Source organism: Amphiura filiformis, chromosome 6, assembly GCF_039555335.1.
Source record: "Amphiura filiformis chromosome 6, Afil_fr2py, whole genome shotgun sequence".
NCBI classification, from domain to species: Eukaryota; Metazoa; Echinodermata; class Ophiuroidea; order Amphilepidida; family Amphiuridae; genus Amphiura; species Amphiura filiformis.
Window position 1 is genome coordinate 43,357,240 of NC_092633.1, and position 18,356 is coordinate 43,375,595.

Below are 18,356 nucleotides of genomic sequence, written 5' to 3' on the forward strand. Positions count from 1 at the left end.
ACGGAATAATATTCTACTTTTTTTTATTCCGTCTAGCTGCTATTTTAATATGGAAATCTTTGCCAAGAGCAATGCTCCCTTAATTATGATACACTAGAGCCACATGGTGGTGATAGTCTACTGATAATAGACTGTAAATTAAGTTGGGGAAGGTGGACCCTTGACCTTTGACACGACTCCTGCAAAATGTTCCAAACTGTTCCCTGGTGATGAGCTTTGTTGATCGGAGCAACTTTAAATTTGACCTGACCTTTGACCTGGGATGACCTTTGCAGGTTAATACTCTCCGAGTCAGAGATTATTTTCCATAAGTTACAGCCCAATCGGAGCAGCTTTTAATTTGTCCTGATCTTTGACCTCGGATGACCTTTGAGGTTTCCCCAAGTGTCAGGGATCATTTTCCCCGACTTAAAGGCAGATCGGAACAACTTCAAATTTGACCTGACCTTTGACCTCGGATGACCTTTGCAGTTTGGTAGGGATTATTTTCCCAGAGTTACAGCCCGATTGGAGCAACTTTAAATTTGACCTGACCTTTGACCTTAGATGACCTTTGCGGTTTTATACTCCCGGAGTGTCTATCCCCGAGTTACAACCTGATTGGAGCAAATTTACAAATTGCATTATGGGTAAACAACCACTTCACATTGCATTATGGGTAGGCTTACATAACCACTTCCATACCCTTACCAACAGACAGAAATGACAAATCTGTACCATTTGCAGACCATTCGGACAAAGTTTGAAATCAAATAATTTGCAGCAATGAATTCTGGGTAGACATTGCAGCAATGAATTCTGGGTAGACATTACGGCGCATGCATGTGTTACTTGAACTATTCTCTAGCAACTGCTAGAGGTATTCCAGGGTCTATGGTTGAACATAGAAGTAAGTCCTGCATAAATTGTTTTCACTCCCCTGACCTTAAAACCCACTTAGCCATATTTCTGCCAACTCACTCCCCTAGAGTAAAGACAGAGATATCCACAGACCCATAGACCGAGAGCTCTATGTTAGTGGTTTGATGAGAAATCACCTGACATGTAGAGCCCATTATGCTTGCATCATGAACTCGGGAAAAATCTGGCTTTAAGCAAGAAGTTGAGAGATTTGTGCAGGAAGGTCGTATCTGGCAGGTGTGGGCAATACAAATGCAGAAATTGTCAATCTACAATGTATAGGGCCTTGTTGGCTTTTAACTGTTGAAGTGATAAAGCTGATGATGAGCACACGGTTTAGACTTGGCACTCTTTCCTGCATGCTTTGTTTTTAGATGACATAGTTTGGCACAAATGTATTCGCTAAAACAATTTTTTTTTAAATACCAAATGAAATAGTACATCATAAGCAGAGTTTCTAAAAACAATAGCATTTTGTATTAGTAGGCCCGTAACCAGGGGGTGGACAACCCCCCAAATCCCAAAATGCCCCAAAAGTCCCTCTTTTTGACCCATTTGTGAGTGTAGCAAAAAAGTTGGTCAAAAAAGGTCCAAATTTTGGGGAAAAAGTCCACTTTTTCAAAATCAGCCCCCCAAATAAATCCTGGTTACGGGCCTGCGTATCGGACTATTCATCTCAGTATAGGCCTAATTACCATATGATACTACCAGTCACTTTTTTTGGTAGTCATCTGGGTGCTTGAAGAAAATGTATGCTGTACGCAGACTTATTATTTTGTATCACTCTGAAGGCTAATAGAAGTAATAACGTTCACTATGGACCACAATGGCCTCATCCCAATGGCATAGTTCAATAACCTCAATTAAACACTGGTAGTGCAAAATTGGACCTCAAGTTGCAGAGTATGAGTTTTAGTACCCAAATTTTCAAAGGTCATTCAATGAACGTACAAATGTATTGGGGTTAAAGAACTGTGCCCCTGATAGATGAGCATGTTGTGGATCCTAGTGGTTGAGTATCTTACTTGCACACTCTTCTGATAATCCATTCTGCAAGTCCTCATTAACAGTATATTTCACTTCAATATCTGGTCTCATGTCTGTCCATTCTATGGTATGCACATAACACAATTGGTCATTGTGTATGAGATGTACATCACCCTTTAAGATTTCTGTAAAAACAAAATGAATAAGTACAATTATTATGTAGGTTGTAGGTGACTTTAACATGTAAGTACAAATATTATGTAGGTGACTTAATAACACTAGTACAAATAATTATGTGACATGATCAAGGCGAATGAGTCGGATGTCGCTAATATTGGTTTTGAGATATTGGCAAAAACCTTTACTACAAGTTTTACAAGGCAAAAACAGTGTCCAAATTCTTTTGTTTTACATTGATAAATTGCTCGACTTGGTAACCAGATTTTGATGAGGTTTGCATCATATATAGCATTTAAAAACTGCCAGAAAATGATGTTAAAAACTTCTAATTGAAATTTGCAGACATGTGACTCATTCCCCTTGATCATGTCACATATTATTTAAGTGACTTAATTCTGGGACTCTTTACTATTGATATGACTGTTTCAGACATATAAATGCAATGAAGCTAATAAATTAATGATAAATATGGTTTGTGGGTTTTTTTTTGCTATCAGAAGTCAAAGAAGGAACATAAAGAAGTCCTTTGGTACCACCAGGAATCAAATCTTGGACCCCTCCCATGCCAAGCAGTATATCCCCGACCAGTAGCCACAAAGGTTTTGCTGACCCATCCAGTGAGTATTATATAACTTAGCCTTAGTATATTCACAGATTTTAATTTGTAATAATATTCAAAGTTTCTCTTCAATGTCATAGCCCATTTTCTAGAGGATATTGTTGGCATTTAAATGATTTCCACATCTTTCCAGCTTGGATTTTTTTTCAAAAAAATGTCATCAGAAACCTTTTCTCATGATTAATTTCTTGCAAAATAGGAACAAATCCCAGTCCTTACCATGTAAATTTGGCATAAGTAGTTCCCTAAGTCCATTACTATCATCTGCGTCGTTGTGATTTAACCCAACATATAGTGCATATTTGTCCTCGTATAGATCCATACCCCTAATAATACGTAAATTTTTCAATGGAATGCTTTCAGGATAATATAAGGCAATCATGACGTATCCTGTCACCTCCCGGATGTTTTCCAGGAAGGAGAAATCCAACGTTGGGTCACGCAACCACGTAATCTCGAGGTTGCCCTCAACGTAAGTACAGTTTGTGTATCTTTCTCGTAGTATGGCATAGTTCTTGTATTCCTCTTCTTCGTTAGCTTGGTTGGACAGACCATCGCTGGTTCCGGCACATACTGTTGACAGAGATAAGAAGAAGATTAAAAATTACATTTTAATGTGATATTCAACAAAGCAAAGTTTATAATAGCTACAAAAAGTAACTTTGGTGCACCTAAAGTTAGGTAGTGATGACAAATGGTTTTTTTTTGTGGTAGTACCACAAGCATGCAGACATACTGGTCTTGAACGTATGCCAGTCGCTTTGCGGGATGACAAACGTGCAAGATTTGATCTTACAACCACTGAAATATGTATATTATTATGTCACTGACTTTAGGTTTACCACAATAATAGTATAGTCTATGGGAAAGAGGTATTATCCTCTGTGGTATTAAAATAACACAACAATTAACACAAAAAACAAACAAACAACAACAACAACAACAACAACAACAACAACAACAACAACAACAACAACAACAACAACAACCAACACATGGCAAATGAAAGTAGTAAGAATAAGTTGAAGTATGCTTATTTTAGCAGTTAATATCATCAGTATATTGATGTAGAACAATTTTTTTAATAACATTCACATTTGGCCATTTTGTTGTAAATCTTCTTCTTAGCGTGGGGGTATCCACGGCACAAGATCAAATGTATTTCAGCCAGTGCAGCACACATTTTCAACATTCTCAATTAAGTAGCACAAAGACATACTCCAGCAATGCCAAAATTTGCTCTTTTTCTACAAAAACATCACATGAAAAAATATACAGAAATGTATCCAATTATGTAATCTTCATGTGAAGGTATCAATTTGTCCATATTCTGTGGTGATATGGAGTTGCTGCCAAATCTTGAAGTTAAAATTAATGAAGACTAGGCCTATATATATGAAAACACATTTTTGGCAACTTGTTACATACCCCCTGGTTCCTCATATGCAGTCACACAGGTAATCCACAGTATCGCAACACAGTAGATAAGGCAAGACATCACTAACAGCGCATTAACTTAGAATATCCCATCACAAGAGTCCAAACACAAACTAAAACATCCGATACAAGGAGTACATCACTAATACACAATCCATATCATCACTCAGTAAATGATATCTTACGTCGCCTGGGTTTTCGCATAAGACATGTCTGTTGTGTAGAAACCAAACCTCATAGCCATCAAACCATGACTGGTCCTAGCTGTAATAAGCATACGCAATTCCTAGGGTATATATCCAATATAAGTTTGATCACAGCTCATTATCATAACCAAATATTTTCTTTCTTCATCATTTCTTGATCATAACTATTCCTATTAATACACCCCAATTTGAATCAATAGAGGGCTCTAACATGACCACAACAATATGGCTTTGTACACACTCCAAGCAGGGGAAGTGCTAATAAGACCGTACAACTTATTTCTTTGCACGGTGCCACAATACAAAGTCTTTCTGCGTTCTGTTTGAGTTGTGCACCTCGGCTTTTGTTTTCTCAAAAGCTTAGCTTAGCCAGGTCTACAGAACAAGAAAGCCTGTGTACCTTGGTAAGCGACCTGCTGTGATAAATATGGCTCCCTACTGGAGTGGGAGGGCAAGAACCTCATTAACTAATTAATCCCAATTAGTTTCATTTGTACCGTTTATTGGATGAAATTTACCACTGTAATTGAAATTACTAACATATTCCCATCAGCTATTCTGAGGACTTTTCTCAGGTTTGTGTGGAGTTCAAGAGCCAAGATTTCAACATTGGAACTCATCAAGACTTGTGGTACATTACCATTTATTTAAACATGGCTTAGGTTTGAAATCATATAAACTGCAGAATAAATATGGCTATCACACTTGCTAACAACAAGCAAGATAGTTTCTAGAATAACTATTCCATGTCATTATTTAATATCACAAACTAAATTAATTAAATTTGGCATTTATATACAATTCTTCCACATCTTCATGTAGTGTGGTAATACATGTACTTCATGCCTTTTAAAATCAAACCATTTGAAATGCTTCCAAATAAAAAATCCCTTAAAAAGGAATGGGCGCCCAATGGGAGCTTTGATGTGCTATGCTCAAATGTAACCCATTTGGATAAAATTTCTAAAAACAACTGTAATATTATCATTGTAATCAAAGAAATGTAAAGTATATCTTTTGGAGTGGGAGAGGTGTACTGCATGAGATGCAAACTCATATGTGGCAATGCAAGGAATTGAACCCGGGCTCTAGTAGCGACCACTACACTAACCCGATAAATGAAAAAGCACAATTATTATTGTTTCTGAATTCAGCCCATCATCCAGTTAATAGAGTATCTTGTCAAGCTCAGCCACTAGAGACAATTGTACTTTTGCTGGCTGTCAACACAACCCTATCAGAAGACTTATCCCAAGTTATAAGGTTATGAACTGACAACAACAGCAGTAGAGTAATCACTCAAATTATGCCACTACCACCTTCTGCCTGGTTAAGCTTCCAGCCCTGAATTGTCTGTAGATGTGGGTGCACCTGATGACATCTGGCCTAATGTCTATCATCTCAATATCTTCCTACTCAAACAAAAATATTAGGTCAACAAAATACAAGCTAGAACATGTGTTCCCACTTTATGCTGGGCCAATATTATTAGGCCCAGCATAATGAAACATTTGGCACTGAAAAATTAAAGAAGAGAGCTAAGAAAATAATAAAATCGAGACCTTTAATTATTCGCTAGGAAAACTATTCCAAGAAAAACCAGTTTGTGCCAATTGCATGCATGGCTGCCTTGAACCATTTAACTGTACACAAAATTTTATTGATAAGCTAGAAGGATTCCTTTATTGATAATAGTTTGTCATACATACTTATTTTTGCACAAAGAATACATTGTACATGTAGCAACAAATGGCATGTGTCCAACATTTTTGCAACTAAAATTATAACAATCTTAAAAATATTATTACAACTTTTTTTTTTGCGACGATTCTACTCTCTGAAATCAGGTAACGTCCGAAAAATCTTACATGCTGTTTAAATGTATTTTGTCTCTTTCCATCCTTTTTCTCTCTCTCTTCTTCCCTTTTTCTTAAGTTAATTGTTTTCTGCGGTTTAAAACTTTATGGCCTGATCATTCATTTAGAATGGTTGCCAAATTGCTTCATTTTGATTTCCAACCTCTTCGATATTACACGTAGCACATGTTCACCTAAGCACGATGCGCCACACCATTATCTGCGAAAAATGTCATACTAAATGTTTTCTGACTGGACTGGACACGCGTCTGCTGCAATATTAGCCGCCTCTGTGTTTGTATTCCAAGCCCAGTTTATCATGGTTTATGATGACAAAACCATATGGTCTTTTACCTCTTTTATTGGTAGCGATTTTCACCTGAAGAGACTGCGAATCTCTTCCTCAGACATTGTAGGATCAAATTTATCGTATTTTTAAATACAAATTAAACTCTTACACAGAGCTTCGGTCAATGCCAGTAGCTGCAACATTCCTACAGATAAACTGATTGATGTATGATTTACCAAATTAATGGTTGCTAATATATCAATTACACGAGACATACCCCAATATTGTACTAGTATAACCCCCTGAGCACTACCTGCTGATTGGTCAATTACATGATATCTTCACTTTAATCACCAATCAGAAAAACTACCCAATTTTAAACTAAATTTGACGAAAAACAGACCCAAAATTATACCAATATTTGGAAAAATTTTCAACAATGAAAAATTGGTACTTGTAATGTTTTAGCCGATTTTGAAAAAAAAGACCCCTTTCTTAAACCAAATTTTCATGAAATTGAGGGCCATTAATACATCAAAATGCCTGAAAATGCACCAAGTCTAAACTTAATGGCTGAAAATGCACCCCGAATCAGCCTCACATCCCCATCCCTTCATTTCCACTAAGAACCCCCCAGTAGGTCATTTACATGAGTAAGAGATTCAAAAAGTGCACACCAATACACTAGGATCCATAACATGCTCATCTATCAGGGCATAGTTCTTTAACCCAAATACAGTTGTACATTCATTGAATGACCTTTGAAAATTTGGGTACGCAAACTCATACTCACAACTTGAGGTCAAATTTTGCTCTTTGATTGTTTAATTGAGGTTATTGAACTATGGCATTGGGATGAGGTTATTGTGGTCCATAGTGATAAGCAATAAACCATATGCATTATTCATCATCAACATCATCATCATGATGTCAATTTTATCCGCACACACAACACATACACAAGCACCAGGCGCACGACAGCAACACAGTCAATTGTCACAGACGTTACCCTTCACTTCCAGGTCGTACCCTCTGCTTAACAAACCCATGAAAGCAGATTAACAAATGGTGATTAATTACAAACCTGGTGTCATTAACAACTCCACAAATTGGTTCAAATGGACCCACCCCAGGATCCACAACATGCTCACCCATCAGGGCACAGTTCTTTAACCCCAACACATTTGTACATTCATTAAATGACCTTTGAAAATTTGGGCACAAAAACTCATACTCTGTAACTTGAGGTCAAATTTTGCACTATGGTTGTTTAACTGAGGTTATTGAACTATGTCATTGGGATGAGGCCATTGTGGTCCATAGTGAGAGGGTTTTCAACTTCACACCATCTTATAAAATTTTGTAGGCACATGCTCACTGGAGCTTTTAATAACCATTAGAAACCTGACCAAATACTGATGATGAAACAAAAAATAATGATTATACCAGGACTATATTAACATAAACATCCGCACAGAATATGATATTGACTAATGAGGAAAACTTCTGAGGCAAAAAAAATCTTGTCTTGCGGATTGTATGCTGCATTAACTTTAACACAACCTGTCTACTTGTTGGAATGGCTAGTTCAGTATTTTGACAGTTAAGCTGACTATATCCTCAAGATTTATATCCATCCTCTTTAAGTAACCCGCATCCAGGCCCTGCATCCTCCTCATCAGTATCATAGATGAGTTTTAACAAAGAAATCCAGCCATATTTAAAACTAAGGATGGATTACATAAAAATGAAATCTACTGGGAGAGCAAATCCCTGAGGAAATAAAGAAAATAGGAACAGTGCTATGTGCCTACAAGTGGGTTATATTTTCTTTATTTCTAAACCATGTGTTTTCAATGAGCGTTTACTGGATGCATAGCGGCAACATCAGTTCAAATCAAGTTCATTTACACTTTTTGATATCAGAAATTGTTTTGAAATGTCTTATCAGGGTTGACATGTGTAATGTGTTATGTTGTGAGTATCAAGCATGTTATGTCTGCTATTGTCTGAAGATCTTATGACGCACTACGCTGCTCCGCTGTGGGGGGTGTTAAATGGAATGGGGGGTTAAATGGATGTGTGTCTGATGCGGACAGCATTTTTATGCTCTTATTACAATGTATGTTCAGACAGGGCCGTAGCAAGCGGGGCGGCCGGGGATGTCATGGCCGCCCCACTTTTTGAGAAATTTGTTATGTTTTTCTTTATATCTTTATTTCAATATTGGCGTATATTTGTATTTTGGCCGCCCCACATTTGTGATGGCCGCCCCACATTTTTCAACCTTGCTACGGCCCTGTGTTCAGATATGTGATGCGATCAAGCAAAATCAGTTGGAACTCGGAAATATTGATTGTGAGATATAGCCAAACAAAGGAAATATTTACTTTTGTTTCCTGTTGTTTTGGAAACTCTTTCATTGCTCATATCTTTGGAACTGGTTGTTCAATTTCAATGGGTTTTTCTGCAAATCCAGCTTTGTAAATGCTTTTTACTATCCTATAAGAAACTGACAATTTAATATTTCTGAGTTCCGACTGATTTTGCTTGATCGCATCACATATGGGCCGCAAATTTTAGAAAACTGGTTTCGAGAAGAGGGGGTGCCTTTTTCCCAAAAATCAGGAAAGAGTGCAATTGTTTGGGGGGAGAAAATTTGAAAAAAGTTTTCACAATTTGCCAAAAATGTATCTTAAGTTAAACAGTATTATTTTTAAGGTTCAGGATTTAAAAAAAAATATTGGGATGTCTTTTTCATCTTTTTAGTGTAGGCCTGTTTTCGCAGGGTCAGGTTTTTGGATTCCCAGCCAATCTCAAATAATTCAAATGATTGGCCTTCTACATTCTGACAGCTAAAACTCCAAATATCTGTCACTCTTTATTCATCACAAAGATCTATATCAAAATCCAAAACAAAACCAGCTTTATTCCAAAGAATTTATGCTATTAACATTAATAAACACCCCTACTCTCATCAAGTTTATATCATTCATCGTTAATAATAATATTAATTAGACCTTTATGAATTTCCAATCTGGGCAGTGACCATTGCGCACACTTGTACCTGTTGACAGAGGTCAATTCTAGGAATCACAACTAAAGTTCTGTTTGTTTAAACGTGATCCACTATGATCCCTTCTTTGTTCCAAACTTCCTGTCATACTCAAACTGAGTGTTGATATCATATCAATTAGCGTAAGATCACAGGTAAGATTAAGTCAGTCAAAATCAAGCATTTCAAACGCACATTTTAACACAAGTTTTCAACACATCACATTTAAAATGATTTTTAAGCAAATTATTTAATGGTAGCATATTCTCTGTTTACTAGACATTTGTATAAACTGGATTTGTAATATCCACGTGACCATTAACATTTGAACAACATACATAAAAACATGATAAACACAAACTTTGGATTGTGATAAGAAGTAGTTGCTAAGTAGTTATCTTGTAAGTTATACTGTTGTTGTAGTGGGATTTCAATGATTTCATATCATTAATCCTCGATTATTGTATGATGAAGGGATGTATGATGTATGCATAGTTCCTTTGTGGTTTTAGTCATACTGCAGCTACCTAGAAATGTTTAAACAATTTTACATAGGCTTACATAATACACCCCAGCTTCTGAACCTTGATCTGGGTCCTCAATAAAGTTATGTTAAGAACAAAACGTGAAAATCATGACCTACCCTCTCTGAGCTGGTAGATGTGCCAGTGAAACAAACTGGCAGCGATAACTAAATATTTCCTGATCAGAGGGGAGGGACAGTCTCAGGACCTGAGGTGATCAGAGTGTTTGTGTATGTTTGTGTCATAGTCACTAGACTGGACTAGTACTAGCTCAATGCCCAGTGCTGTACCACTGCATAGCACTTGTTCAGTGCCTGTATGCGACCATGACAACCCCTCTCTGACATTACAAAATCCACTAGTCCTATCGCCTCATTGGCCGCTTCGCGCGCACCCCCCCTGAGGAACTAAAACTAGCAAGCGCGTCTTACTAGAACTAGCAAGCGCAAAGCGTGCACCCCCTCGCGCAGGCGCCTTGTGGGGTGCGCTTTGTGCGCACCTCCCTTGAAGAACTAGAACTAGTTCTACCACTGCATTGATGACACTCCAAATCTCGCTACCGCTCATCCGTTTTGCGTTGTGAGCGCTCGCAATCAGGGCATTGCGATCAGAGCGAACTGAGCTACATGTAGTTCTAGACTGGAGTGACATCAAATCCTAAGGGCTCTGATTATAGAGCAATCATAATATTGACCATGGGAAGAATTAGAAACAAATCTCTGCCCCTGCATAGTGCCATTCCACATAACGATGCTTCTATTTAATCAGAGTAGACCTTTAAGGGGGTACTACGCCCCTGCCATTTTTCTCAAAAATTATAGCACATTGGGGACAAGTAAGATATGTATATTATAGGGGCAAGGACTACAATTACTGCACTGGAAATTTTATTTCAGCACAGACAATAGTTGTGGAGTTGCAGTCAAAAATGAGGGAAAACCAATATTTGATCAATAAATCAATAACTACTTGCTTTGAGTAGCTGAATTTTCAGTACAGTAGTTGTAGTCCTTGCCCCTATAATATACATATCTTACTTGTCACCAATGTGCTTTAATTTTTGAGAAAAATGCAAAAATTAGGCACAAAATTGGCCAGAGGTGTAGTACCCCCTTTAAAAAGTCTTTTCTATGGTCATGATGGTCTATGGTTTTATAAAATTCCACCAAGAAGTCCATTCACCTTTCCAATATTTCTAATCTACTTAAAACTTTGATTCCAAATGGTCCTTTCCAATCAATGGATCATTTGTAAATGAGGAGTGGGAGAAGCTTGTGGGAAAGAAAATGATTGGAAATATGAGTTGCTTCAATAACAGGAAGTGTAGAAAGGACTGATACTGGAAAGGAAATGAAGATTACATTAATTACTAATCGCCCACTTGATAATACATGTAGTAGTTCTTCCTTTTGATATTGATATTTGTCATCCACATCTTCAAATCCAGAGGATTTAGAAATCAACATGATATTCAAGTGGTATCACATAGTATGATTCTGTTTACTCTTTTGAGTTTTGGCACTTTTTAAGCCAAAATGGTCAAATATGAGACAAATTTGGTCAAAATCACACACACCGGCATCAATTTTGGACCCCTCTAGCACTTGTTCAGTGCCTGTATGGGGCCATGACAACCCCTCTCTGACATTACAAAATCCACCAGTCCTCGGCGCAAGTGCCTCGTTATGCGCACTTGACCCCCTCCTCGAGGAACGGGTCGAGGAACTAGACTTATTTCGAGACCCCTCTAGATCATGGCCTCTGAGCCTGGGCCCACTTTTGGATATGTGGTAAATTTGGCACTGCTTGCCTGACTGTTTTGTCAGAGGCCAGATACACCCATCTCTGTAAATTCTTGCTAATCATCTAACCATTTCTTGCTCTGAAGCAGAAGATATAATATCACCCCCCCCCATTTCTTCACTTTCACTTTAAATCATTTTATGCCAACATTATCTTAAGGACAAAATTAGACCCTAGCATTAAATATGAGAAAAATGCCGGGTAAAAAGATGCAAACCATATTCCTTAAAAAAAGTTCTCAAGAAATTGTACAGTTGTTGACGATGTTGACTGGACCATAAAGGTATGAGAACTAACAAATAGGAACTGGGTCTTGCAGCTGGTCTCACCGGGGCTGCACACAGAGTGTTGCATAAATATATGAAGGTGTTTGCATCCCGCACTATGGAAAACAACAAAAACAACTGTACTATGTAGCAGCAACATTATGCTTTATACCATACAATTTCGTTTTAATTATGATAGATTTTGAAAGTTGATTCTTTCTAGTGTCTGTGTTGAAAACAAGCCGAAAGAAGGTACCAATTTATTAGACCGCCAATGTGTTCGATCATTTAACTATAATTTCAGAAATTCAAACAATATGTTGAAAAAAAATTCCCAATGTATAAACTTGCTACTGTTTGTATTAAATACTGTAAAGCTATTTAATTTCACTAAGTATCTAAGTTTGCCAATTGCCAATGACCACCATTTTTGTGAGTATTTAATTTCACTTATCTAGCAATTCATGTGTACAATTCAATGTAAAACTCTCAAATTTGCAGTATTTAATTTTATTTAGCGAATTAAGGCTTCTAGCAAAATTAAATCCCTAGCAAAATGAAGTGGTTTTGCTGCAGTTTAAGCAAACTGCTGTAAACACTGTACAAAGAATATGCACAGCAAGGGCATTCTTTTGAAATTTGTGAAAACTGCTACCTTGTCTTGGTTAAAGGCCAATGGCAAAAGATCCAGGGACCATGTTTGTTTCATTTCAATTTTACTACTAATACTATTGTCAATTTCAAACAATAAATTTATTTTCTGACTTTCTTTTCCTTTTTGGTAGTAGTTTTTCAGTACATGGTTCATTGATTATATTGTTCCATATCACTCAGTCTATAATTATTTACCGCCAAAATCACGGAGTCTGTAAAGGAAAGGACGCAGTGAACACAATAATACCTGTAAATGCTTTTTAAGTTAAAAAATCCATGACCAGCTCCTTAATGGATAATTCTTGAAAAAGATATCTTACCCTTCCCAGAATCCTTTGCAACATGACACACCACCTCACATATCAAATGACACTGCTATTACTTTGTACAGGTTTCCTTTGTTTTTATGTTGAGAATAGACTGGCTAAACATGGGTGGATAGTCAAGATCTGGATGAGCTCTATTCATTGAGGTACTTTTTGTCACTATTGACTATGTTGCATTAGATTATAGTAATTCAGGACAGAAATTTTAAATGGAAGAAATGCATTGTGGGAAGTGTAAGATATCTTCTCTGAAGTTTCAATAGCACAAGCTGTGAGGCCCGTAACCAGGGAGGTGCGACGCACCCCCACCCCCCCTAAAAAATGCCAAAGGCCCAAAAAGTCCCCTTTTTTGACCCAAAAAGTCCCATTTGCGAGCGTAGTGAGCGAAAAAATAGAGGATTTTTATGCTTTTTTGGTCCAAATCCGCCCCAGTCCAAATCCGCCCCAGTCCAAATAGGTCCACTTTTTAAAAATCAGCACCCCCCAAAATAAATCCTGGCTATGGGCTTGAGCACAAGGATCACAAACATCCTCTTCACAAAGACAGTTTTAAACTCCAATATATTTGTATATTTAGAGAATGACCTTTGCCCATGACTTGAGGTCAATTTTAATCTAAGATGGTTAATGAATGGACTGTGTGTTGAGTTGAAATGAGGCAATTATCATGATTATCATGATCATGGCTCAGGCCATTATACACCTGTCGCTACAAAACCAATCACCTATCTGCAGCATGATCAGGGGAAATCCCCTTCTCTGTAGTTCCTGGTACATATGTGAATACTGTATCTATTCACTCACTGATAGGATTGTAAAGCTGACCATTACTAGCACAAAGCATGGTATTTAAACTAAATATCAAAAGGTACATTTAGTTGCACTGAATAGACTCAACCCACCCACATATCTGTAATAATGCATGGAAAATGATTGCAAATCATTTCCTTGAGTTTCATGCTGAGCTTGCCATTTAACCCGGGACATTTTCAGCTTTATGCAAATTTTACATGTTTCACAGATAGGACATACTTTTATAGGCATCTTTTCGGTTATTTTTTTTTATCCCATTGCACCTACCTAATTACCTACACACACTACATACTTAGACATTTACTAGGCCTAATCCTGATCATGCAGTATATTACCTATGCACACACACTACATACTTACACATTTACTAGGCCTAATCCGGATCTTGGGATAATCTCAACAGGTGAATTTGAAAAACAAACCATAGATGGGACCATAATGCATAGCTAGGCAGGTAAATAGGGCAATGACCCCACAAGTTCACTCCTCTCTAGTAACACCAGCTAGGCAATACAAAGCAACATCATCTAGACTACACAATGCCTGAAGACAAACTTGGTTGGAGTTCCAGCTAAAATATCACCAACACCTAACCATGGGTTCATCACGCTATCGATTCTGAACCAATGCTCCATTCTTGTACAGAATATCAACTAAGCATCAAAAACTTTAATATATTGCTTCTCTCACCTTATGATTGGTCAAAATGCATCTCTGTATGTAACAGCGCATAACAATTGTGCCGCTTTTGTATGTGAGTGTATTATATGCTGTGATTCAAGGCTACGCAACCTAAAACATGCAGTGACTTCACTACCAATCTGGGAGGGGGCAGAGAAGCAGTATAGTGGGTGCAATGAATAAGACCACCACACTATGAGCAAAGAGCATGCTTCAGCAGATTTTTAGATACAGATATGAATCATTTTAAAGTTTACTTTTTGTTATTAGGGGCCTATTTCAAATCTGGACCTAAAATTATTAATGTATCTAACTTTAAGGTGGTATAGATTTATGATAGAAAGCAACAACAACAACAACAACAACAACAACAACAACAACAACAGCAGCAGCATTGAAGTTGTTTACAGTGCACCACTACCCATATACTGCTCTAAGAATAAAACTTCAAGAAGTAATACTTCAAAGGGGAGAGATGTTACATCAGGTCAAAGAGAGACATGCTGTTATTAACTGCTACCTCGCTCACAGGGTTATGTGGTAGGGGTGCGTAAGACGATTGTCAGAAGTTCCAATTTTGTTAAATGAATCTTGTTCGAATTGTGAAGAAACAACATTCTTATAATCTGTATATCAGTTACTCAAGCCTTGGGCTAAACTTTGTTTGATTCAAACGCAAAATAGTAGAAAAAATGTGGCGTTCATTCTATGGCTCAAACCCTTTATGGATCTGTCTGGCTCTGCATACAAAAAACACATTCATACATTCTATGTGTTGCTACGATGCAGAAAAAACAAATAGATTTACTGTGAAAAGTATACTGAAAGAATCTGTGTTATTATCCAATATTCAATACATCAAAAGCGGAAATAATAAAAACACATTAGAATTGGTTCAAACATGGTTCGATAATTGTTTGTAGTTTGCACAAACAGCAGTACAAAATGGGGGATTATTTCTTCATCTGAGATTTGAAACTGCCTAAAATAATGATACTAAAATTTAAAAAAAAAAAAGGTTTCAATTTGTTTCACAGAAAATTAGTCCATCTTAAATGGTGGAATTTGAGGGATTTTTGAAGCATATTTTACACAAATCAATTGAGTAGGGTAAAGTACACTGATCAATATGCCTTTCGTTTGAAGCAAATTGGACATACAGTTTTCGTAATATACATATTTAAAATGCCTTTGTAAAATTGTATTGTTTTTATCAATAATCGATATAGTTAATGAGTTAATGACTTGAAAGTGCTCATAAGTATGTAAATTTTGCCAATATTTTTGCTTAAAAACAATGTAAAAACACTTTTAATTAGCAGAATATTGTTTTCAAACCTGGTCAAAGTGTTCCTAATGGACTTCCAGATAATTCATGCATAATTGATAAGCTAGCCACCCTAATTTGCATAATTAATAAGCTAACCACCCTTATTTGCATAATCAATTAGCATTTGTGCACATTTGCTCATTAATTATGCAAATATGCAAATTAGAATGTGGCTATACATAATGATTCATTAGAACATTTATTAAAAACACTTTGAATGGGTACCAAATCTCATACTCCACAACTCGAGGGTCAAATTGTGTGCTGATTGTTGATTAGAGGTTAATGAAATCTGCAACTGAAGATGAGACCATTTTGGCTATAATAGTACAGGTCATTACCCTGAGATGAGACCAGAGCATTATCAGAGTGTCACTATCAATGCTCTCAATTTACCACAAGAGGGCTCACAAAGGGACAAAATCATGAAACATATCACCCTACATTAACCCAGGCACTAGTTAAAATTACATGCTAATTTACACCTTTACTATTTAAAGGAGCTTCATTCACCCACATGCCTGGGATTTATTTAAAACAAAAAGAGCATACATTTGGTTTAAATTACCCTGGAGATTGGTTTCTATAGCAACACAAAATGGTATCGTCTGTATTTTTGACCAATGTTGCATTGTCACATTATTTTGTCCACACTCAATAGTGTGGAATTATCAATTAAATGGAATTCTATGCATGAAATGCACCATTTAATAATCATGATGACCAATTTGAGCAGTTCATAATACAATTTCAGAGAACTATCTTGTCAACATTAATGGTATCAATCCGTCGTCTGCTTCGCTTACTGTTGTATCTCAAAAAGGCTGCCTTTTGTGACTTTTTATTATTATTGTTATCTTAATGTGTTGAGATACACTATAAAATTAACTTAATATTAAATTTGAGATGTTATCACAACAATACAATCTCATGTCCATTCATGAAAGAGAGAATATATGAAATGTAAAATAACAATATGAAATACAACATTGACAATAAAATTCACACAAGGCAGCCTTTTGAGATACAACAGTATGCGGTGCTGATGACAAACCTTGATAATCAGACATAATAAAAACACCACCTTATTGGGCCATTCCAGTTGAAATCTATACACCCCCTATGACAGACATCTCCCACACAGGGGGTATAGATTTTGAATGGAGTCTTTTATGGGTAACTCCATTCAAAATTCACACTCCCTGTGTGGAAGATTAAGGATATGTCTTCCATAGGGGGTGTATGGAATTTATCTGGAACAGCTTATTACAAAATATGAATAATTACGACAATATGTATCGAGTTAGCGAAGCCTAATTCTCTGTCTTATATCTATGAATGTATAGTTGATGAGAAATAAATGTGAAGTCAATGAGTTGTGTCAAATAATGCACTCCAGCATTTCCATCTGTAATATATTAGTGTTGAGCTTCTTGGTTCTTATTCACTAGGTGGTTTCTAAGAATGAATATTAACGCAACACAACACATGTTTAGCAGCGAAGGTAGCTCAAGCAATAGCTCTGTCCTTTTGTCTCTTTGTAACAAACGCTCAAACGTTAAACTTTGCGTGTGTTTTGTGCGTGCCTTTACGCAACGTCTGGGAATGTACTGGGTTGCCTGCGTATTTAATAAGCGATCACAATGGACGCATCGATCATCGGTAAATCTGTGTGCTTCCTAGTTAAATTGAGTACAGAAAGTCGTTTTAGTGCTGTACCAGGACAGAATTATTATTGTTTGCCGACTACAATTGTTCATTTTTGACCAATTTGAGCCAGGGCACTGAAACATCTCAAAAGAAAGCGTTAACAGCTTTCTGGTTCTCAACACTCAAATTGAGACATGACTAAAATAGTCGCTCATCAAAGTAAAAACAAGAATCTACTTGTTACATTTTGACATTTTCTTATATTATCAAAGTAAATGCCATTACAACACATTCTGTGCATATTACTTAGTACAGTGCTACAATATAATGCAGTATTCATCAGTTCTAGCAAAAATAGATAGTCTATGAGGCGGGGTATTCTGTTCTGGGTTATCAACCTTCTCTCTCCCACTCATGTTTCCCTTCGCATCCTAGAAAACACTGCTATATTAGTTTCCCCACAAGTTGCCCAAATAAAGCTTTACATTACACAAACACTCTAAGGTATGATTTTCAATTTTGTTCAGGTGGTTGTTCTTATGAATATCGAGGGTAACTTTCTTATGTCAGAAGACAAACCGAGTAAAATGAGATCAGGAATGCCTCAAAACCCGAGAAACTGTAGTTTCAGTGTCAATTTTGATGTTTATTGTGCTGGCTGGACCAAATTTATTAAGCACCACAGTGTTACTTTAATGTACAAGCACTCTTTGGTAAGCAGTAGAGCAGGAAACAAAGAAGCGCTAAGAAAGGAGTAGAGAAATCATAAAAAAGAACTGT

The 18,356-nt window shown here is 36.8% G+C and overlaps 1 protein-coding gene across 5 annotated transcripts in view; it reads right to left on the reverse strand.

The window, feature by feature from the left end:
- Window positions 1–18,356, reverse strand: part of LOC140155462 (epidermal growth factor receptor-like) — a 227,537-nt gene that overhangs the window by 48,739 nt on the left and 160,442 nt on the right. For 4 of the 5 annotated variants that reach the window (XM_072178322.1, XM_072178320.1, XM_072178319.1 and 1 more), the window contains exons 2-3: window positions 2,906–3,259; window positions 1,926–2,072 (exon numbers count right to left, since the gene is read on the reverse strand). In XM_072178322.1, coding sequence (XP_072034423.1) covers window positions 1,926–2,072; window positions 2,906–3,259 — 501 coding nt within the window. Of the gene's footprint in view, window positions 1–1,925; window positions 2,073–2,905; window positions 3,260–4,114; window positions 4,221–18,356 lie in introns of those variants that run through there. The other variant, XM_072178321.1, reaches the window with a different exon arrangement.